Source organism: Hesperophylax consimilis, chromosome 3, assembly GCF_061612785.1.
Source record: "Hesperophylax consimilis isolate HC1 chromosome 3, BYU_Hcon_1.0, whole genome shotgun sequence".
Taxonomy (NCBI): domain Eukaryota; kingdom Metazoa; phylum Arthropoda; class Insecta; order Trichoptera; family Limnephilidae; genus Hesperophylax; species Hesperophylax consimilis.
Genome location: NC_142838.1, coordinates 18833790 through 18856906, shown reverse-complemented (window position 1 = coordinate 18856906; position 23117 = coordinate 18833790). Strand labels below are relative to the sequence as shown.

Below are 23117 nucleotides of genomic sequence, written 5' to 3'. Positions count from 1 at the left end.
CTTAAGTATTATAATGCAATAATTTCACAATCAGTTATTCAGAAGACACTCAAGCACTTGTTATTTTCCATCAATGCAGGACGCAGCTCTGACACTGGAGAGTACACCATCAAGGCCAAGAATGAGCACGGTGAGGGAGAGAGCAGCGCGCGGCTTGATATTCTCATCCGCCCAGTCATTGAATCCCTCAAGGACGTCACCGCTGTGCCATACGAAGATACTGAATTCATTGCTGTCATTCACGCCAATCCTATTGCCGAAATTACATGGTAACATATTTTAATCAGCATGTCTTCTAATAACTAATATCAAAAAAGTTTACTAAACCTAACAGACGGTTCCATTTTTTTTAAATGTATTTAATCATCATGCTTGGTTGGGACCAAAGGCAAAAAAACAATGTACATGAAGTAAGATTTTTATAAAATCATGATATTAATCAATTTATTTTGATAAATCATTATATTTTCAAACCCTGGTTCTACTCTTTAGTCCTTTCCCGTTGTTTTAATGCCCACACCCTAGTTCCCACTGATAATCTTCTCCGGGGATAACCTTTAATCTGTGGTTATGATTATTTTGTGTTTCAGGACTAAGGATGGAATGAAAATTGTTGATTCCAAAATGCGCAAACTTGTGGAAGAGCCATCTGAAAATAAGTACAAGCTGGTCTTCACAGGGTTGGATATGAGCGATGCAGGAACATACACGGTTGAAGCCAAAAATAGCCAAGGCTCTGCTAGCCAGCAAGCCAAGCTTATCATTCATAGTAAGTTATCAAAATTACTTTAAAAAGTCTCTTAATATTTATCATTTTAAGCGCATTAAAAATAATTCAATTTAATAATACACCTATTATAACACAGTCGACTCCGCATAATTAGTACACGGGTTAATCAGGACAGTCGGTTATTTGTACCAAAACCCAAGGAACAGAAACCAAATAAAGAAACTAATACTAAATTATTCTGGTTTTCTGGGACACCATTCCGTTTCATTGGGACAACTTCCGATTTGAAGTCGAAGCGAAATGTGTCTCAGCAAACGGATTTTTGTTAAGAAGGGCGGCCGTGCGGTATGCGGCGAGGGTGAGGGATGGGAAAGTGCCAAAAATTTCATATTCATAATATTATATACCGATATGTAGTTATACAAATATTTATCCGTAATAGAAAATTTGTATAAAATTTATTAAAGTTCAAAAACACATTTGAGAGAACTCTAATAAAAGTAAATAAAAAAAGATCAATAAATAAATATTTTTTTACCTTTCTTAAACTCTGCTTATTTGGGATAAAATGTTTGGGCACGAACTGTATCATGTGTTAGTTTAAGTAACTCTTTTGCACAGAATAGCATAAATAAAACTGCAATTATTTAAAGTCAGCGTAAACACAATGTGAAGCCACATATCAGTTAAGTAGCAGGAAAATGGAGAGTGTGGTGGTAACCATATATGTAACGGTGACCGGATAAATCATCACAATGATAATTCATCACCCTTGAGGTGATTTTTCACAAAAACGGCGCTCTACAAATTATACAATTATTATTATCTTTAAAAAGTTATATAAAGTGATGAAACAAAAACTTTATTAACTGGGTTAAGTAGGTTAAGTTATGTCAGTTAGTTTAAAAAAAATTATTTTTTCATCGTTTCTAATGACTTTATATAACTTTTTAAAAGTGTGTTGAATTGTCACTGTGTTGAGTTATCATGGAACCATATGTAACACCCTGCGTAGGTATGTATTTGTTTTCAAATGTTATACTACAAGAGACTCATTATTTGTCGGATAATAAGTCTCTTGTTTCAAAACTCTAATTAATAATGAACAGGTGAGAAGCCGACCTTCTCCAAGAAGCTGGATGACCTGAAGGTGAAGGACTATGACACCATTACCCTGAGCGTGCGGTGCACCGGGGTGCCAACTCCCACTGTCAAGTGGTATAAGGATGGCAATGAACTGATTGAGGATGAGCGCCACCAGCTGGTCACCACACATGAAGGCCATATTGACAGCTCACTCACTATTACGCACTTTGAGGCATCTGATGCTGGGAAGGTGTGTTTTTCAACAAATTATTTTTTAAGTGAACCATTATAATAAATATATACATTTTTTTGTTTCATAATTTTTCTCATGTCATAGCCACATATTCTGGGCCACGATCTTGGGTTTGCAATCGTATTTAACTTCAATCAAATATTAATCTCAATCCTTGCATTATCGGCAGCTTTATTTACTACCAGTGCCATCTATGAGTAACCTCTTAAACTAAACTACTATCACCGATATCACAAATATGTGTCAACAGATTAGTGCTGTGAGGATTCTAACGCAGTCGAGACTTAACTTGGGGTATTTTAAACTTCATCATATTTCTTGACCAACAAATTGTTATTGACGGCTAGTTTCAGCTTTTGATCAAATTGTGATCAGTTGACAAAGGGAAAGGTTGATAAATTTGGATTTGAGCCCAAAATACCCAACCAAACTGAATAATTATTTTTTTAATCAAAGGGTATAGCAAAATACAAGTAAAATAAATTAGCACATATCCGTGCTAATTTATTTATATTTCAAATTATAAAATATGGGCCATTAAAGAAATCGATTTTAGAGGCAAGTTAAATATAATCTTGACTTTTTTTTCATATAAATATACTGAAATATAAAAATATGAATTACTAAAAAAAACTATTTGATGGGTTTAAATTTAATTTTTAAACAACCAATTTACATTGGAACACAAATTTCTATAAATTTTAAATTCCGACAAAAAACGCCTTTTTTATGTATTTTTATTTTATCAATCATCATTTAACGAGGACTGTTAAAATGAAAAAATAATCAAAATGGTACTGATCGTTGATTTGATGGTTGCATTTGTCATAAAGTTAAAATAATGAATTTAATTTTCCGCGCAGTTCACTGTGACTGCAGCCAACGTCGTAGGAGACATATCGACATCGGGCACGCTGAGGATGGCGCAGATCGCTCCTGGATTCGCGCAGAAGCTGGATAGGGCCACAGACTGTGACGAGGGAGAACCTCTAGAGCTTAAATGCAAGCTGGACGGCAGTCCTATACCGACTGTCAAATGGTAATTACATTTATATAACTAAACAAATCCAAAATTTTTCCATAAGTTGCTTTTCAAAGGAACGTGTAGGTAGGTACTCAACTGTGGGAAGTGGAATAAAATCTAATTCCCAAATCTAATGCTCTCAGATCATAAAGCAAATAGCATGAAAAAAAACGTCAATGACTAACCTTTTCAACAGATCTTTCCACACTGCTGTTTTAACATGGCATTTTCAAAATTATTAAAAGTATGATTGACTCACCTACTTTGTTGCAACTCATCCCTTTCCATATCCCTTCCCGTAGACTCAAAAATAATAGCTTTTCCTCAATCAACACTTCACAAATTATGGATACCATTCACCATTGTCCAGAATGGCAAGACTTGTCAACTCAAGTCAGGACCTTGAATTTTTTGGTGTAAGCCTTAATGATTTTCATCACTCATTATGCAAGTAATATTTTATATTGATGTGGCAGAAGTCGTGAACTCCATCAAAACCTGTCTTTTCTTGACATTATCTTTTTTATTTATGTACCCTATTTTTGTCATAGCAGTAATCACAAGCAAAAAATATAAAGAAAGAATTTTTTTTTTGATGTTTCCTATACGTATTTTAATCATATGACATGGTTTCCATTCTAGGTTCAAAGATGGTGAAGAATTGAAGGCTGATGATAGACTCCAACTGACAGCTATGCCTGACGGAACTGTGAAGTTATTCATTCAGGAATGCAAGCCATCTGACTGCGGCGCCTACAAACTGGTTGCTAAGAACCCTAACGGGGAGACCTCAGCACTCTGCGCAGTCGCCATTAACCGTAAGAAACACTCATCCATATCACTTACACTTAGTTTGAACATATCGTAATCGTGACAATACATCCGCGTCTGTCTGTTTGTGTGCTTAGTTCTTCTAAACAATGCAATGGATTTTAATAGGGTTTTCATCATCATTTAGAGAATTTCTTCCTGAAGGTTTATTTATATAATACAAGCGTATTACAGAGTGTGGAGAAAATTAGAGCAAAGACGGATACAAGTCAGTTAGTATGTATATAATATGGTTCCATGAAAGACAGAAAATTGAAGACAAAGAACAAACAACAAACCTAACCTAAATGAACCCAAACTATCCAAAGCTAACCTAAGACATGTTAAGCAAAATATAAAAACTTCTTTTAATGACTGATTGAGAAATAAATGGTCTCTTTTCAGCCTCACCACGTAAGCCAGTATTCCTTAAGGAACTTGAGCCAACGAAGGGTGTTGTCGGCCAGTCTCTTAAGCTAGAGGCGCAGATAATGGCGTATCCCGCTCCCGAAATCAAATGGTTCAAGGATGGTATGTATTCTTACATTTTTGTATATTACAAATTAATAATAATACATATTTTTACTACAATATACTAACCCATGAAATATCACAAATTCTTGACAAATCAGATCCAAATTGCCAATTTAAAATAAATCTTTTAAAAATATAATATTATCAGTACGTATTTTTTAGCCTGTCCGAATTCTCCAAACAAACATTTCCAATTTTGAAATTCAAAGCAAATCCGAGTTCTAGATTTAACCGAAGTTACTGACAGAAATTAATATTTTTAATAAATACCTCGCTAACTATAAAATATTTAAATTTTCCCTTATTGATGATCATTTTATTTGTTAGGCATGATCAACGAGGAGATAAACCAATGGAAGCATTTTGTCGACGTCAACATTTCGAAGTATCAAAATTCTTTCTTGAACAGATAATCAATTTTATAAGAGTCGAAAGACCCTGTACGTAAAATAGAGAAATCAGTCTCTTTTAAATCAATATACGGATTATACATTCAGTGGTTTTAATCCATTTAAATGGTTTATTTACCTAACTTTGTTTTTTTTTTTTTGATTAGGTATGTGCTTACATGAATTCTTTTTGTTACAAAAACTGCTTTTGTTTTACAGGTCTACCAATTAGACCATCCCAAGCCGTCAACTTTGTGAACCAGCCCGGTGGCCTCATCGGACTGTCTCTGGAAAACGTGAAGCCGGAAGATGCCGGCAAGTACACCGTGACAATCTCCAATCGCCTTGGAGACATCACCGGCAACGCCAAGGTGGAAGTGGAACAGAAGGAGAAGAAGCCGTCCTTCTTCGCCGACCTGCAGCCGACCACTGTCGTGGAGGGCTTCCCGGTCAAACTGGAAGTCCGCTGTGTCGGACACCCTCCTCCTACTATCAAATGGTTACTATACATTCCATTTGATCATTTTTTTAGATCGAGGATATCAACCGTTCATCCACGGAGGTCATCAAAATTCTTATTAGTTAATGAATAAAGTTGATGGGTTTGTTAGTACTACGATAGTTCAGCACGATGTCAACTATACATTGCATTCCCAATGTTATAACAATGAACATACTCGGAAAGCTTTTTGACACGCATCCAATATTTGATGCACAAATGAATGGAAGAAGTAGGAAATTCTCCAATGAATAATTAATGATTGGGTCATGTCAAAAGACCGTATAACAGAATAGTATGTATGAGACAATCTCTGTATGTGAATTAATAAATGTTAGCCAAGACAGATTTGTGTGGCGTTTCATCCAGTCGAGGACACCCACCACATTCCCGAATCGTTTTATGGACCAGATGGGTTCCTCTATCGGTTCTTATGTCAAGACTCTACTTTTGTTTAAACGAAGCTACTATTAAATGTATACATGCCAAAAACGTTTAAGTGTTCTCATTCAAGGCAGTTTGTTTGGCGTTTCATCCAGTATTCAATTATTGTTTATATATTTCAGGACTCACAATGGCAAGGAAATCAAACCAGATGGCAAGCACATCAAGATCTCAGCTCAGCCCGATGGCACCTGCTGCCTCATCATTGACAAGGCAAAGGCTGAGGATGCGGGAGAATACGCCGTTGTTGCCTCTAATGAAAAGGGAGAAGTCTCTAGCAAGGGAGTTCTTAGCGTGGCAGGTATGGTACCCTTTATGATTCCCCTATGACTTTTTCAAGTTGAGTAAAATAAGATCAAAACCAAAAATTCATCAGATCTCTGTAAGTGATTCTGTGGGACACCTTACCGCTCGCAAGATTCGTGCTCCGTATAGATTTATTTGAGATTGCAGAAACTAGAAACAAGTGGAAATGTGACATTTGAAATCTAATTCCATGGAAACCTAATGATTGAAACTAATAGCAACATTATTTAAATATTTCAGGAAGAGGAGATGACAGCCTACCCGAGGAGCGTCCATTCTTCTTGCACGCCCTGCGAGATGTCACCACAGAGGAGGGTACCCCGCTGATCATTGGTGCTCCGTTTGCTGGAAACCCAATTCCCGATGTCTGCTGGAGCAAGGATGGAATCCCCATTGTACCGTCTGATCGTGTTACTATCTCTTGTGATGGAAAGAGGGTAAATATACAAAAAAAATGCATGTCAAAAAATTGCCTTTTGTCTGGAAAGAAAGTATAATGAGGATACAATGAAATTTCATGTTATTTACAAATGTATCACATTAATTAGAGCATGCTGAGAACAGAACTTTTAGAATTTTGGAAAAAACATTAAGATATAAGCTGTCAAAAAGTTGATATTTGCAGCCAAACGTGCACTGCCATTTGAATTATAAATTGTACCGCGTGTTACTTCACGGGATACTATTGCATTCATTGTACCAATGTTCACACTGAAAGCACATAAATTCGTAATTTTTGGAGCTATCAAAAAACTAATTTTACTGTCGTTATTAACGCTTTTAATGCAATACATATTCATCAAAATAAAAAATTGGAAGTCAACTTTATCCCGTATGTTTATACCAGTAAATATTTTTCTTTTAACAAAGCCAAAGGCATTATAATTATCTTTCAACATTTTTAGTCTATTCCCAATGCGTGAATGATCACAGGAAATCCATTTTGTTGGAACAATATTTACAGATTAAATTTTACACTAGTCCAAATACTTGTTAAAACACAATTGCAACAATTGGACAGTGGTAAAAAAATCATCCCGTTTATTATTTAGGATGTTTAGAAATATTACCCTTTAAACTATAAATGAAAATATTCAAAAAGAGTTAAATCAAATAAAGTATGTAAACCATAAAACGAATACAGAACTAATAAATTTTCCGAAATTCTCCAAACAAATGGGTTGATATTTTGTACTCCTCAGAATGCTGATTCGCTAACCAGCCTGGCAGCTGACTCAGCACATTCCAAACACGAATGATTTTTACCTAATGTATTCCTAAACTATCAATAAATATTTTTTTATGTGAATACCACACAAGATTCCCAACTGCTCCCAACGGTCTGGAGCCAGTGAGACTATGGCATCCCCAATTGGGGTGTTTTGGGTGACTGAAGGTAGTGGAGAGGGGAAGTGGAAGGTGGGGAAGTACTTGGCTACGCTAAGCAACGTTTCAAATCTGAATGGTGGGTTTCACCAGGACGATACTGAAAATATCTTCCACTTTGGAGCGTGCTGCAAATATATCTAATATATATTATTTTTCATGATTCAATTGTGAAACAGACAAATTAATAAAATAAAAATTACGCGCACGTCAGGACTTGACCTGTGACCTTCACGTTTTCTGAAATAAATGTTATTTTCTCCCGCAGGTGGACTTGGAAATCAAGCCTTCAGACCTCTCCGATGCCGGAACCTACACCTGCAAGCTGGTCAGTCCCCTCGGGGAAGACAGTAGTTCTGCTAAGGCCAGTGTCAGAAAGGTGTTCCAATCGCCTATCTTCACACAGAAGTTCACCGATTTACAACAGGTAATTCAAAATATATATGTAGCTGTGAAGTTATGACAAAAGACTTACATTTACACATAAATGAATGTAATCTTCTACTTCGCATATTGGGTGCATGAATACATAATAATTTCTCGGTTGGGTGACAGATTTTAGGTTAAAAGAATCATAACGTAGACTACCGCACTTTTCTTTTATCGACCTAAAATAGAATTAAAATACTTTAGCATGCTCAGGGATTCAGGAGTACAATCACTGCAAGAAATGTTGTGTTTGAAAACGATTTCTTTTTTATTTTCTATCTTGCCAATAGAATTTTGCTGTGATACACCACATTGCACTCACTACCTTGTCCTTCTTGAGCCAATGTTTCGAGCAGCCTTTCATGCACATCATCAAGACAAACATAGGAAGAGTGAGCACAACACTATTGGCTATGAAAATCTAAAATCTGCAAATTTTTAACAATATAATTATGTTTTCAGCTGCCTTCGATGGATGCCAAATTCCCAGCGCGCGTTCTCGGAGTACCCCAGCCGGAGATCAGCTGGTACTTCAACGATAAACCCATCCATGAGTCCGACAAGTACCATATCAAGAGGGACGGCGATGCCTGCTGCCTGTACGTCAGGGACTGCAAGCCCGAGGACTCTGGCAAGATCAAGGCCATCGCCAGAAACAAGGAGGGAGAAGCTAAACTGCAAGCCACCCTTGAAGTTGTAGATAAAATGTAAGAATGAATTTCAAAATGTACCTAAATCAAACCCATAGAGTTGAAGGAGCTAACAATGACTCAATTCAAAGAGTTCTACAAAAATAATCTCAATTCCAAAAACTTTATATTCACATGAAAGAAATTGCCACATATTCTTGGACACCCTATTTTCTAAATCTCATATATTTAGGAAATTCAAATTAAAATCAAATATTTTCTTTAAACTAATAGTTTATTGACCCGTGTACCAGTAGAAATATATGGAACGGGGCACTCTCGGTATCACTCTTTCTTAGGCACCCTATTTATGTCGATTCCTTATTTAAAAATATGTTAATCTGGTCTTTTTCTTTTTTACCAGTTCCTAAAATTCAAAAATAATTTATACATAAAATATTTCAGTATACCTACTTTATTGTTGCCTTAATTTTTTATAGAGAGAAGAGGCAACGCATGGAGCCCCCATCATTCTTGAAGAAGATTGGAGACACCGAAGTCTACAAGAGCATGACTGCTAAATTCACAGCATGTGCTACAGGCACACCTGAACCTGAGGTAAAATACTCAATTAAAATATATTATATAATTAATCCATAAGCCTTTATGGTGACCGGATAACTCATCAACATGACAATTCAACACACATATAAAAAGTGTTACAAAATTAAGAAAAGTCATGAAACAAAAACTAGGTTAAATAGGTTGCATATGAAACTATTTAACCTAGTTTTTGTTTCAACACTTTTAATGACTTTATATCACCTTTTAAAGGTGTGTTGAATTGTCATTTTAAGGAGTTATCATGGAACCAGCATTTAATTACTGTACGGAAATTATTTCTTCATAATCCCAATTAAAGAATTTAAGATATTTTGTAACCTAAAAATGTCTTTTTGATTCCAGGCGGAATGGTTCCGTAATGGAGACAAACTGTTCCCCACAGAACGCATTAAGATGGACCGCGAAGGTTCAGGCCTGCTCCGACTCTCTATCCTCGGGGTTGACCCGGCTGATGTTGGAAAATATTCCTGCAGAATATTCAACCCTCATGGTGAAGATATCTGCCATGCCGAACTCAGCTATGATTGTAAGTTTTGTTATTGTAAAACAATTTACTGACCCAAACCATCAATGAACGATCAATGTTCCCGCCAAAACTAATGTCAACAGGTCTCAGACATGGTGAAAACAATAGAAGTTCATTTTAACATGGCTCCAAACATTCTAGATTCAAAGTTTGATGAATTCACGCTATGTATTTAGAAATCTCTGAGGGAACTTAAACAAACATTTTAATTACATATTTTTCAACAATTTTTATTTTTTTTTTTTTTTAAAAGAAAGACAAACATTCCCGGGTTACGAATAACCCAACAATGTTTGAAAATCTCCTACTAACACCACAGAAAGCCGAAAATGTTGCTTGTGTTGTGATGGAGGACTTAGCCAGCCAGACCTTAATTATTGCTATTGCTAATTTTTTTGTCATTTGAGTTCAATAATTTACCACCAGTTGACATTATTTGAGTTTCAAAATAAGAGTTCACACTATTTCCCAACATTTGGGTACCAAAGTTCCAACCCTAAATTTCAATTAACATCTTGACACAAATTACACAGATAACTTTGCAGGCCGCCAGAAGGGAACTAAAGATACCATGTTTTTTGTTATTCGTCTGTCAAATTATTTTCAATGTCGAATAGTGGGAACGCCATCGACTGCAAAGTTATCCACATCAAGTTGTACAAATTGTTGATTTGTGTTTCCAGCATTGGAGCCAAGAACTAAGAAGCCATTAGCAGATCAGTACTTGGAATTTGACAAACTCAAGAAGACCGGTGTACCGATGCCACTCTCTGATAGGCCAATAATATCCAAAATGATGGATCGCCATCTGACTCTCTCGTGGAAACCATCCATCCCTCACGGACCTCGGTTCCCCGTAACATACCAAGTAAGTAAAACAATCAAATTAAAAGTTTTTGGCACAATTGATTTAGGTAATGTGCAAAATTAACATTAAAAAAAAAACATGAACACAAATGCAAAGAATCTAAGATATAATTTTGTTGCTAAGATAAAATTGTTTTGCAAATCATGAACAATTTGATTGTTGTTTTTCATTTTCTTTAAATACTTAAAAAGTACAAAATAGAAGATATATAACACTTACGCAATTAAATTATTGGTTAATTAGGTGGAGATGTCTGAACAACCTGATGGTGACTGGTTCACCGCCCGCACCGGAGTGCGTTCATGTGCTTGCGACATCCGCAACTTGGAACCTTTCCGCGACTACAAATTCCGCATTCGTGTGGAAAACAAATACGGAATAAGCGACCCTTCGCCTTACGCCATCACCTACAGGGCAAAACTGGAACCAGACCCACCCAAATTCATTCCCTACTTGGATCCAGGTATCGACTTCAGGCCTGAGACCTCTCCCTACTTTCCTAAGGACTTTGACATTGAAAGACCACCCCATGATGGCTATGCCCAAGCGCCTAAGTTCTTGAGACAAGAGCACGATACCCAGTACGGTATCAAGAACCATAACAGCAACCTGTTTTGGTTTGTCTATGGTTATCCCAAACCAAAGATGACGTATTACTTCAATGATGAACTCATTGAGTCAGGTGGAAGGTATGATTGGAGCTACACCAGAAATGGACAAGCAACATTGTTCATCAACAAGTAAGTTATAATTAAATGAAATTTGAAATTACTGAAACCTTATTTCGAATCAAATTAAATGACATCTACATACTATAAAAACACACAAGAAAGGAGTTATTGCAGCAACACAGAAATTGATCGCAGTGACCTTTTTCAAACCAGACGACCGATCTAAGCATCTGAACCACTGAACTATCAAACGAGCAACCATATTAAGTACCCACTCACAAGCAGAAAACTTTTCAAAAAATCATTCTAGTAAAGAGTAAGAAATTTGTGCTGGGGAGTATTTGTGGTCGGAATTCGGGATTTTCTATAATATAATCAGACATATCATTGGAACTAATCCTTGCAATATACTAAAATCTTGTAAATCGTTTACCACTCATTTAATTTACATATTTACTGTTTGTGTCTAAAATAACAAAAATAATGTAAAAAATAAAAATTAAACTTGATATATTTATTTCGTACGGAGAATGAATAGTGTTTTATTTCTAGGATGTTGGAACGAGATGTTGGCATGTATGAAGCCGTAGCCTCCAATGAGCATGGAGAGGCCCGTCAGCGTGTCCGCATGGACATCGCGGAGTACCCGGTCTTCGTCAGACGTCCGGAGGAGGCCGTCATTATGGTGCGCAAGTCCGGACGCCTTGAGGCCCGAGTCACCGGTGTACCCTACCCCGAACTGAAGTGGTACAAAGATTGGCAGCCCCTGTATGCAAGCAGCAGAATTAAGGTAATAGTAGATCTGTCTACAAATACTAACTAACTTGTATATAATATTATAAGCATTCAAATTATTGCACAAGTCACCTTGAAACCTGGATTTTTACACCTAAAACAATTATCCATTGACAGGGTGATTTTGCAAGGTTGCCTGTTTGTTTACTTGAGGGGTTGGTGTACGCATTTCTGGCATTAACCTAATCTACACGGCTATCATATAAATGATCCATCGGCGGCTATACCTGTCTGCGGAAATGTGTAAACCTTACCTATATATATACACCTAATAAATAAATAGTAAAATGTGATCCATGAAGCTTAACAAAACATGACATACACGTCAAAACGTAATGCGTGATGGGATAGAATGCGTTGAAAAGGCCAGCATTGTAAAGCTTTACCCGCCGCGAATTGAACTAGCAAAGAATAATACAATTGTCAACGATGCAAGTGAGAAACATAACATAAAATCATTTTCAGACCCAGTTCATCGAGCCCGATCTCAGCATTTTAATCATCAACGATGCCATCGCAAAGGATGAAGGGTTATATTCTCTGAGTGCCCGCAACGTGGCGGGCGCCGTGAGTTCCTCAGCCATGGTTCACATCGAAGAGAACGAGCAAGAGTACTCCTACAGAACCTACATCAAAGCCCCTACCATCAAACCCAAGACAAAGCCCTATGATGACCTGTACGACTTAGGAGACGAGCTGGGACGCGGCACTCAGGGTGTTACGTATCACGCCGTGGAGAGGCTGACAGGTAAATATGTGTATTATGTTGATCCATATAAAATAACTACACATTCACAATACGGTCCCTATTGCCGAGAACTCCGCTTACATCCACTTGTTCTAAGAAAGATTGAGAGGTTACAATAAAAATACTTGTAGTGCTGGTGCTCAGATTCTGTACAGCACATTTCAACTGAAGCAGCTAAAACGCTCAAATGGCGATCGAGTCCATCAAACCAAGCATTAATATATAATGGCAAAGTTTAAACTGTTCTCCTGACAAATGTCATTTGTGTACTGGGTTAAAATCAATAAATTTTCTAAATTCATGTTTTTCTCCATTACACTTGACCATCAAGTGACCATCAGCTCGATTAGAACGGTCCACGTTAAATGTTGACAATTATAACAACAAGACATTTAACAAGATGCTTAGTAAATTTTGGAGAGGAGCGCTTTTGTGAAGTGTAACATAAATTTTTATTGTTTTTAAAGATGCTTACGTTCGATGTTCCATTCCAGGTCGCAACTACGCCAGCAAGATGATGTACGGCAAGTCAGACCTGCGCGCTTACATGTGGAACGAGATGGAGATCATGAACTCTCTGAACCACCGCAAGCTGATCCGGCTGCACGACGCGTTCGAGACCACTCGCAACATGCACCTGGTCACGGAGCTAGCGGCCGGCGGCGAGCTGGTCAAGGATAACTTACTGAAGCAGTCGCACTTCACCGAGGGAGAGATCGCCAGCTATATCCGCCAGATCCTCTGGGGACTGGAGCATATGCACGACCTGAACATCGGCCACATGGGACTCACTGTAAGTGTTTTTTTTTTACGCAAATTGTTTACTTCTCTAGTATTACGTTATATGTTTTCGTGGGGCTATGGGAAGGGATTCTGAAGAGGATCGCATGAAATGGCAATTATATAGCCGGTAGCTCATTCCAAATTTGAGCCGTCTTATACAGAAACGACTCATTCTCATGAAGCTGATATCAACTGTGACCGGCTATTCCGTTCACATCCGTTCAATTTGTTGAATGGACATCAGCGTACAAGGCATTAATGCTGCTAACTGCATTGAATTAAACCTTTTATTTAAACATTTTTTTTTAATGTTTTAGATTGGAGATTTGCTGATTTCCCACCCCGGTGGAGATGACTTGAAGATCTGTGACTTTGGTCTAGCCCGCCGTATCCACTACGGCAAGTTGGCCAACCTGGACTTCGGCATGCCCGAGTTTGTGTCCCCCGAGATTGCCAACAACGAGGGAGTGGGACTCAACACGGACATGTGGAGTCTGGGCATCATCACCTACATCCTCCTGGGAGGATACTCGCCATTCAGGGGAACCAACGACAGGGAGACCCTGACCAATGTCAAGGAAGGCAAGTGGGAGTTCAAGGACACTGAGTGGTGGAGCCGCATCAGCTCTGAGGGCAAGGACTTCATCACCAAGCTGCTGGTCTACCAGGCAGAGGGCCGTATGGATGTGAAGGCTGCCCTCAAACACCCCTGGCTGCTGTTCGCCGACAAGATGCCCACTGATGCTTACAAGATTAGCACGGACAGACTGAAGAACTATTACAACTCCTACAGGTATTAAACATTACACCTTTATAATTTTATACATTTTTCAGGTATAGAATTCCTCAGCTTTTTGCACTCCTTTTAACAAAGTGCAGTTTTTATTTTGCACTCTTTTTCTATCAATGTTAAAACTCGGAATTTAACATTTTTAGTAATTATGGTTTGTTCTGGTGACCGGATAACTCGTCACAATGATAATTCAACACACCTTTAAAAAGTGATATATAGTCATGAAAAGTAATGAAACAAAAACTAGGTTAAATAGAATATGTAAGTTAGGTTTATAGGTTTTTTTTCGTCGCTTTTAATGAAATTACTTTTTAAAGGTGTGTTGGATTGTCGCTGTGTTGAGTTATCACGGAACCGTTTTGTTAAAACGGTCTAAAACCAGCCTCACGGCCGGCTTCATCAATATTGAACTGGCGTGTAAGAATCTAATTAGTAAGACGGCCAATGTGTTGACCAAATCCCAATTGCTGTCAATTTTTAACATTCAGAGATTTTAAACAATCGACATAAAACGTTTCAAAAAAACACTTTTTTCCTTCACCTAGACATGTGTGTAATATGAAATTGCTATATTGTTTCTTTCACTTTGGACAGCCGCCGACCTTTCAAATGATTTATTTTACATAATAAAACAAGGGTAATTAGATATTAAGTATTCTGAAAGTGTATTTCTCTTAATCAATATACAATACATAATATCTGCATAATACATACTTATACTAAATTGATTCCAAAAATCTTCATTCATTAAAATTAAATTTTTCAGAGAATGGACCAGCAATTCTTCCTGCCGTACCTGGTACCGAAGGCGTCCTCTGAGCGGAGCCTTCCAGCACCCATCACGCATGGTGTACCCCCCGGGGCATGTCTACACCCCTGAGGGTAGCCCCGAGCGGTCCTCTCGCTCCCCCCGCCTGCCCGGAGCTTACGACAGCAACCACAAGGTGTACGAGCATCCCGACTACGAGATCGGAATGATAAAATCTGAGAGCCAGTTAGTATTTTCAAATCTTTCTTAACCTTTCCAACAGGGTGACCAAAATCTCTGAAATTACTATCCTCCAGTTATCAGCTTAAAATAGGGAATTTTTTTGTACTGGTATTTTTTTCCACTTATAAACTGTACAAGGTGGTAAGGGGCTAAAGTGCACTAACTTAGGGATGTGAATCCATAAATAAACCACTCACTAGATTGATATCTTCGGGCTTTTTGTATGAAACAAATTGGTTCTAAAAAACCATAGATATGCCAATACATATATAGATAGTACAATTCTCATTCGGTGCCTATTTATTTGAAAGTTTATTCCATAGACTTTTATAGTTTTTCATTGCTGGATATAGTTAGGCAACAATTTGACATCACAATATTCACGATTTCAATTGTTTGTATAGAAAAAATATTAAAATTTCGAAAAAGTTATCTATTCCGTTGGTTATTTATGCTAAGTATTGGTAGAATTTTGAAATATTTTGATTGGATTTGTTATTTGTTTCATTTCAGCTACCAAAATGGTCCAGACACATATCTTCTACAACTTCGTGATGTTGACTTCCCTGTCCGTCTGCGTGAATACATGAAGGTGGCCAGCAATCGTAGCCCAGGATTCAGTATGTCTGTCTCAGACACATATGACTGGAGGGTAAGAGATATAGCATTTATCAGTTCAATTACCCTCTTCCTTAAATGAAAGGGTTGGAAAAATTAACTTTAATTTACTGTATTATTATTTATATCTGTTTCTAGACACCAATTATTCGTGAACGTCGTCGATTCACTGACGTCATGGATGAAGAAATTGACGATGAACGTAAGGAGCGCATCAACAAGTACGGTTCCGCCGACACTTACACCCTGAGGAGGATTCGTCATGAACTGGGATCCAGGCTTGACAGCTACGCCGAAGCAGAAGCCATCATTGAATCCAAAAAAGATGGACAACTTCCTTTCTTCAGAGAAAAGCCCCAAATTCTGCCAATCCTAGACAACCACCCGGCAGAACTAGTATGCTACGCAGTTGGAGAACCCAAACCCACGGTGCAGTGGTTCCGAAACGACATGGTTATTGCTGAAGGTAACAGGGTTAAGGTAACAACTGACGAAGAAGGTAGATCTATTCTCAAGTTCAACCCGGCTCTTACCCATGATGTTGGCATTTACAAGGTCGTCGCTCGCAACAGGATTGGCCAGACAGTGGCCAGAACCAGGGTGGTGCAAGCTTCAGTCCCAGATGCACCCGACAGCCCTACAGCTGCCGAGACATCCGACTCTGAAGTATTACTCAGATGGAAGCAACCTAAAGATGATGGAAACTCTGCCGTCCTGTGTTACAGCCTGCAGTACAAAGAAGGAGATAAGGTGGACTGGATCGATGTGGCCAGTAACATTGACCACGAATTTTACTTGGTTAAAGAATTGAGGGCCAACACCAGTCATCAGTTCCGTTTAGCTGCTCGCAATCGCATCGGATGGAGTGAAAAGGGAATACCCTCGAAGCTGATCAAAACTTTAGAAAATGGTGCTCCCAAGATTCAAGTCACAAGAGCCATGAAACATTTGCAACAACTGACAGAATCTGGACAAATTATCGTTTTAGATGAAGAAAAACCTAAATTGAACTATTCCTGCGAGGAAACGCCCTTGGAATGGGGTTCAGACAGCAACTTAACCGAAAAATACAGCTTTATTTCGGAACTAGCAAGGGGCAAATTCTCCGTTGTTGTTAAAGGCATCAACAAGGCAACCGACGCAGTAGTAGTGGCCAAACTGATGGAGTGTCACAGCGAGACTGACTCTCAAGTTATCCGAGAATTCGAATGCCTGAGACGTTTAAGACATGAAAGAATTGGTAATCTCTTAGCAGCTTTCAAAGCTCCCAACACCTCAGTGGCTGTTTTAATCTTAGAGAAGCTGCAAGGAGCCGACATCTTAACCTATTTATCTAGCAGACACGATTACACAGAGCAAATGGTATCGACCATTGTTACCCAGATATTGGATGGCCTTCAGTACCTTCACTGGAGAGGTTTCTCTCACTTGGATCTTCAGCCCGATAACGTAGTCATGGCTTCTGTGCGATCTGTGCAAATTAAACTGGTAGACTTTGGATCAGCTTACAAAGTCAGCAAACTTGGCACCACAGTACCTAAAGTTGGCAGCTTGGAATATATGGGTAAGGAATCTAGAAACAAGCGTTTATGTCATTTAATAAATTCATCACTTTATATTGAAAGTATCTTCATGATAATGGTAAAATTTTTCTTCCAGCCCCTGAATTGATCAACGATGAGCCGGCCTTCCCACAGACAGACATCTGGTCTGTCGGAGTCCTCGCCTACATCATGCTCTCGGGTGTTTCACCATTCAAAGGCAAGGACGAAGCGGAAACCAAACAGAACATCAGTTATGTCAGATTCAGATTCGAACACCTCTACAAGGAGTTGAGTCAAGAAGCCACCAGGTTCCTGATGTTTGTGTTCAAGAGGACGCCATCTAAGAGACCGTTGGCCGAGGAATGTCACGACCACAGGTGGCTCATGGCTAGTGATTTCATGATCAAAAAGAGGGAGAGAGCAGTATTCCTTGGCAACAGATTGAAGGTATGTTATTTGTTAATAGCATTACAAGATGCCACTATGTACATAAACGGCGAAAACATAAAAATACCTCCCGTGGGTAGAAAAGTTAACTCTGTTGTATTCTAGTTGGTGGATATATTGTCTGCCCCACCAGGCGTTACTGCCAGAAGAGCAGAAGCACATATATTTCAGCTTATTTAAATAAAACTTATTTTTTAATTTTGTACTCTTTAATGTTTATTAAAAACGGTGTTGTACATTTATTGCAGGAGTTTTCAGAGGAATATCATAGTCAAAAGGCAAAGGAAGCCACAAAGTCCGATTCTTTGTCAGGAACCCTCGGAGGCAATGCTCCGCGAGTTCTCACGCGCTCAAACAGTATACAGGAGGAGCTCATCACTTCATTCTAACAAACTCTTCCACTTACATTCAACAAAAAACAAACATGAATCATCTTCGCCCATGTTTGACTGCTTGCCAAATTATTTCATACCAAAGGTGCAATTAAATAGATACTTGTGACGATCTTCATATTATTATTCTAGAAAATGTTTTTTTAAATAACCTTTATTATTTTTATTGTATAATAATATATCTAGTCAACACTACACCCACAAGTGGATTTTATATGGAAGTTAACAATCCTTTACCTGAAATCTTACCAAAACATATTTATTGGTTCTTCATGTTGCCTTATTGTTATTTATATGTAAATTAAATTACTTTAAGAATAAATAAATTAATGATTTATAATGGCTCGTTATTTTTTTACAAACATTAAAATTGTCAATGAAATACAGAAACTGTGTTTTGCAAATCATAGCAAAATAAATTTAAATAAACAACTTACAAAAATATTTATATGCATTCAATAGCTACCTAAATTATTACCTAAGAGGTTCTCAATTGTGTCGGATGGGATTAATTCTCATCTCTTGGCGTACATTTCTAAATATTCCTTTACTATCGCTTGAAATTCCCTCTTATTTTTCTGATATAATTCTGCGGCCTCAATGTTTAACGGATCCTCGAAATTAAGTAAGTCCTGCAAATTTCAACTTATTACCAACGGTTACAAATATCAACTTATTACCAACGGTTACAAATATCAACTTATTACCAATGGTTACAAATATGCTTCAGATATCATTAAGTAATACATAGAATCATATTGAAAAAAAAAAAATATATATATATATATTTAATTGTAGCTCCATGAAGGAATCAGTGGCGGCTCGTGACTTTTGGGAGTAATAGAGTGCTAATATTAAAATAAAATGGCATGATGTTATAGTTGAAAACGTTTATTTTTTTCAAAAAATCGTTTTTTTTTACGAAGATTTTCAGGAAATCGGTGCAGTGCCAAACTGAAAATGAATTTAATAAAAATAAAAAATAAACTTTTCAAGGTACAACATCAATAATGCCATTTTATTTAATGATAGCACTCAAGTAAACCCACCCAAAAGTCACGAGCCGCCACTGGAAGTAAGTATATGTCATATTTGAGGATGCTATGGTGAGGGGTTTTAGGGACAGGAAAAGGAATTAATATGAAAGCGTCAAATTCCAAAGCCAGGCTGTTGAGCATAAGAATAGGTGGTAATAACAACACATTCATGCAGTAAATCTCAACCATGTAAAAATGTCTGACACGATGTAACAATTGAGACTTTTGGCATGATGAAATGAAATCATTTTTGAATTTTCCTGTAAAATGTGGACATTCACATTGAAGATTCAATAGCTTGACAATTACAGAAATAAAACTTTATCACCATAATAAAGAGAAATATGCCAAGCGCCGATCGCACAATCCGTCAGTTTCAATTAAGTAATGGCGGGCTTGTCTTGACTGCCACCGGCCGTCACCATGGGCCTTATACTGCTGTCTGTGGTTGAGATTTTAAAACGATTTTTGCTCTGAACGTAAAGAATAAATGGCTGGTAATTTGAATGGATCTGCACAGAAACAGGTTATTTTGATAATGCTGTTTTTCCACAGGGCTCATTTGATAGAATGGAGATGCAATATTCTTGGAGAGTTCAGGTTATGGAATATCATCATATATGTTTAAAATATGTCAGTCAATATTTGCTTACCAAAAATATATTTACATATTACGAATGAGAAGTTCGAAGAGTGTTTAAAACGGTCTTACCACATGGTAGTCATTTCCGTGCCCCCTTCATTCTAGAATGCTATAGGGAATGATATTTTGTTTGTAATTGAACTATAACATTACTGGGCTGTAATGTTATAGCTCAGTACAGTTGCCTTGGAAAGAAAGTGGAGAAGGAATAAAAATAATGAAGAGTTGAACTTACTGTGAATAGGGAGTTAAGTCCCCAAACCACATCTTTTAATCTTCTGGTCGGGGCCCATCCGAGACCGTCTATGGAATTCTGCCTCAACAGAGACAAACAAATGTCTCCATCTTCGCTTATGTTGGGATGCCACAACTTCGTCAAACATTTTACTTTAGGGGGCTGAAATTAGAAAAAAAATAGTCAATGGTAAAATGCCAGATAAAACAAAAAAATATAAATAAGGTGTTGCGATGCTGATTGTAATGAACCTCACAAAATTACCTAATAACTGTAACTGGAACAATAAAATCTAGGATAATTAAAAAAGTATATGGTTTTCCAATAAGAGGTGTTATTTTGAATAGCCCGCTATTTCGGTAGATGTTACTTTTGAAGCCGTCATTTTTTGACATTTGACAAGTAGAAACTACGCCATTAATAAAAATGGAACGATACACGCTTCAACAACTCATCGAAATTATTAAAATTCACTTGAGTGAATCAAATGCAAATCATCTTGAGTGATGAGGCCCATTTCCACCTCGGTGGCTTCGTCAACAAGCAAAATTGTCGCATCTGGGGCTCGGAAAACCCAAGAGTTATTGTTGAAAAGCCTCTCTATCCTCAACGTGTGACTGTTTGGTGCGGTTTATGGTCCGGCGGAGTCATTGGACCTTACTTTTTCGAAAATGAGGCTGGAGTAACAGTTACGGTGAATGGATTGCGCTATCGAGAGATGATTAATGATTTTTTATGGCCGGAATTGGATGATATTGATCTGGACAACGTTTACTTTCAACAAGACGGCGCTACGTGCCACACAAGCAACGAAACCATTGATCTTTTACGGGAAAAGTTTCGTTGAATATCAAAATAACACCTCTTATTGGAAAACCCTGTATAAAATGGCACTAATTTTTTAAATATTTTTTTTTTACATTAACTCCACACAAGAGGCCATGATGAAAATAAGGGCCTATGTCATCTATGAGATGCTGTATGAAGGGTATTTTTAAGGAAAGGAAGTTCTAGGAAGGAAAAAGGTATTACAGGTGGGTAGGAATCTGGGGGTCAGTCTGTCCAGGAATTACGGACATATGAATCCATACTTCCCACGGCAGTGTAAGGCGTTGGGTCAAGAGAGTTCGGCTGGATAGGTCTTCCTTAAATGGCCTCTCCCGAACTGACCCGCTACCCAGCTGGTGGGCAGGTCCATCCGCCACCAAAACCTGAACAAACCTCGCCCCATTATCCCGGGCACCCCTGCAAAGTCACCAAAGGTAGCGAACCACTTGGGATAACCTATGACAAAGGTGTTGGTTGGCCAGTGAATTTTGGAGACGGTACCCATTCCAGCCTCCTAAATTGAGCATGCAAGTGTTTTGATGGGTTCTGTCACCGGGAACTCTGTTGTAATATCTTTTCCTGTTATATTAGTTGTACTTATGTAATGTTACACAGTGCTTTCATACAAACGAAGGATTGGATTCCGATGTTTAAACTTAAACTCAAGGATTCACAGTTTACACCTGCGCTGTGCAAGAGGGTTCCCTAAAGAGCATCGGATGTTTAATAGAAAGAATTTACAGCAAAATAAAACCATTTGCTATTGCCTTATGCATATTAATTTACCAAATCGAATAACAATAACATATGTTTGTTCAGAAATTTAATTAGCTTCTTATTTATTGAATAATGATGATTATCAGTTTTTTACTATAAATATGTATGAACAACATTCAACGGAATTTTAAGAAAGTTTTGGTAAATATTTCATAGACACATATTATGGAAATCACACTTCGTTTCAACTTAATTACTGTAGGAAACAAATATTTACATCGGGAGAGATAGTCAAAGATTTTTACCTTTTACCTCAAAATTTACCTTATAAAACATTACCTTTGCTGCCATTTTCTTTTTACTATGTAGCGACACTTGCGAAAGTTTCGTCTCAATCTAAATACGTATAATTTACTTAATTAACCCAGAAAAATAACCTATATTGTGCATGTAAATAGTTGTTTCTTGTAGTAATTGTTGAAACAAATTTTAATTTCCATAATCCGTGCCTAAAAGTGCGGCAGTTAGGTAAATAATTACCATAGTTTTATACACTGACCAGCGTAGAACTGTGAATATTAGTAGCAGCTATCAATGATTGTAGTGTAGTCAAAGCAAATATGTATTGCATGAAAATAAACCTAATATCTAGACTAAATTACAATGAATTTGGGTTAAATCTTAGCAAATAATATAGCACATAACGGTTTAGTATTGGTTATAAATTATATTTAGAAAAGAACATCCTGACAACCAATGTTATTTCAATATTTGCTTACTGCCATGTTATAGTCCTCTGTCACGAAAACGCTAAATTTAAATGTTCCGCCTTTCCAATATCCTTCATCGGGAGAAACGTTGAGGTTGAACTCGCTGAGGGTATTAGGGTCATTAAACACAACACGGCAAGTTCCTGGCAAATTCTGTTCCATTTCCTGAACTTCCTTCACGAGGAGTTTATCTCTTATCGAGACTCTTTTAGCATAATCTGAAATTGCGCTCTCGTCGGATTTATTACCAGGGGCATCTTTCTTGATTTTTTTAGTCAGGGTTATCATTTTTAACTATTCATTAATTCAATATTATAAGGAAAACCACGATCGTATTCCGCACATGAATCCCAAACGTCAAAACGAATTATTATGGCTGAAGATTGAAGATCGTGTGGATAAGCAACTACCGTTACTGAACACTAAAAATGTTGCTTCTACAAAAAAGACGTAACTATTTGGAGTTAACAGATTCGCATAAACGAAATACGTAAGCTCGGATTTAAATTACTGCCTTTCTGAATAACGCACTTGACATTTCAGAACTGAAAAATATATATTGGTAAAT

The 23117-nt window shown here is 37.5% G+C and overlaps 2 protein-coding genes across 8 annotated transcripts in view; one reads left to right on the top strand and one right to left on the bottom strand.

Moving 5' to 3' along the window:
• Obsc (Obscurin) overlaps positions 1 to 18659 on the top strand; it is a 155310-nt gene extending 136651 nt beyond the window's left edge. For all 7 annotated transcript variants that reach the window (XM_089648983.1, XM_089648953.1, XM_089648960.1 and 4 more), the window contains 24 exons: positions 80 to 269; positions 591 to 769; positions 1840 to 2066; positions 2933 to 3108; positions 3736 to 3911; positions 4309 to 4434; positions 5046 to 5325; positions 5892 to 6070; positions 6316 to 6512; positions 7730 to 7888; positions 8353 to 8597; positions 9020 to 9137; positions 9486 to 9669; positions 10353 to 10537; positions 10781 to 11277; positions 11761 to 11998; positions 12469 to 12751; positions 13246 to 13544; positions 13852 to 14327; positions 15094 to 15321; positions 15832 to 15970; positions 16075 to 17500; positions 17596 to 17927; positions 18176 to 18659. In XM_089648983.1, coding sequence (XP_089505109.1) covers positions 80 to 269; positions 591 to 769; positions 1840 to 2066; positions 2933 to 3108; positions 3736 to 3911; positions 4309 to 4434; positions 5046 to 5325; positions 5892 to 6070; positions 6316 to 6512; positions 7730 to 7888; positions 8353 to 8597; positions 9020 to 9137; positions 9486 to 9669; positions 10353 to 10537; positions 10781 to 11277; positions 11761 to 11998; positions 12469 to 12751; positions 13246 to 13544; positions 13852 to 14327; positions 15094 to 15321; positions 15832 to 15970; positions 16075 to 17500; positions 17596 to 17927; positions 18176 to 18316 — 6680 coding nt within the window. In that variant the 3' untranslated portion in view covers positions 18317 to 18659. The remainder of the gene's footprint in view (positions 1 to 79; positions 270 to 590; positions 770 to 1839; positions 2067 to 2932; positions 3109 to 3735; positions 3912 to 4308; positions 4435 to 5045; positions 5326 to 5891; positions 6071 to 6315; positions 6513 to 7729; positions 7889 to 8352; positions 8598 to 9019; positions 9138 to 9485; positions 9670 to 10352; positions 10538 to 10780; positions 11278 to 11760; positions 11999 to 12468; positions 12752 to 13245; positions 13545 to 13851; positions 14328 to 15093; positions 15322 to 15831; positions 15971 to 16074; positions 17501 to 17595; positions 17928 to 18175) is intronic.
• A 118-nt stretch (positions 18660 to 18777) lies between these two features.
• LOC149425075 (NEDD8-conjugating enzyme UBE2F-like) lies at positions 18778 to 23096 on the bottom strand. Its single transcript, XM_089648999.1, has 3 exons — positions 22559 to 23096; positions 20235 to 20396; positions 18778 to 18951 (listed from the first exon to the last, which is right to left on the bottom strand). Exons 1-3 carry the CDS (start codon positions 22835 to 22837, stop codon positions 18835 to 18837), a joined length of 558 nt encoding a protein of 185 aa, XP_089505125.1. The 5' UTR covers positions 22838 to 23096; the 3' UTR covers positions 18778 to 18834.
• Between the last annotated feature and the right edge of the window lie 21 nt (positions 23097 to 23117).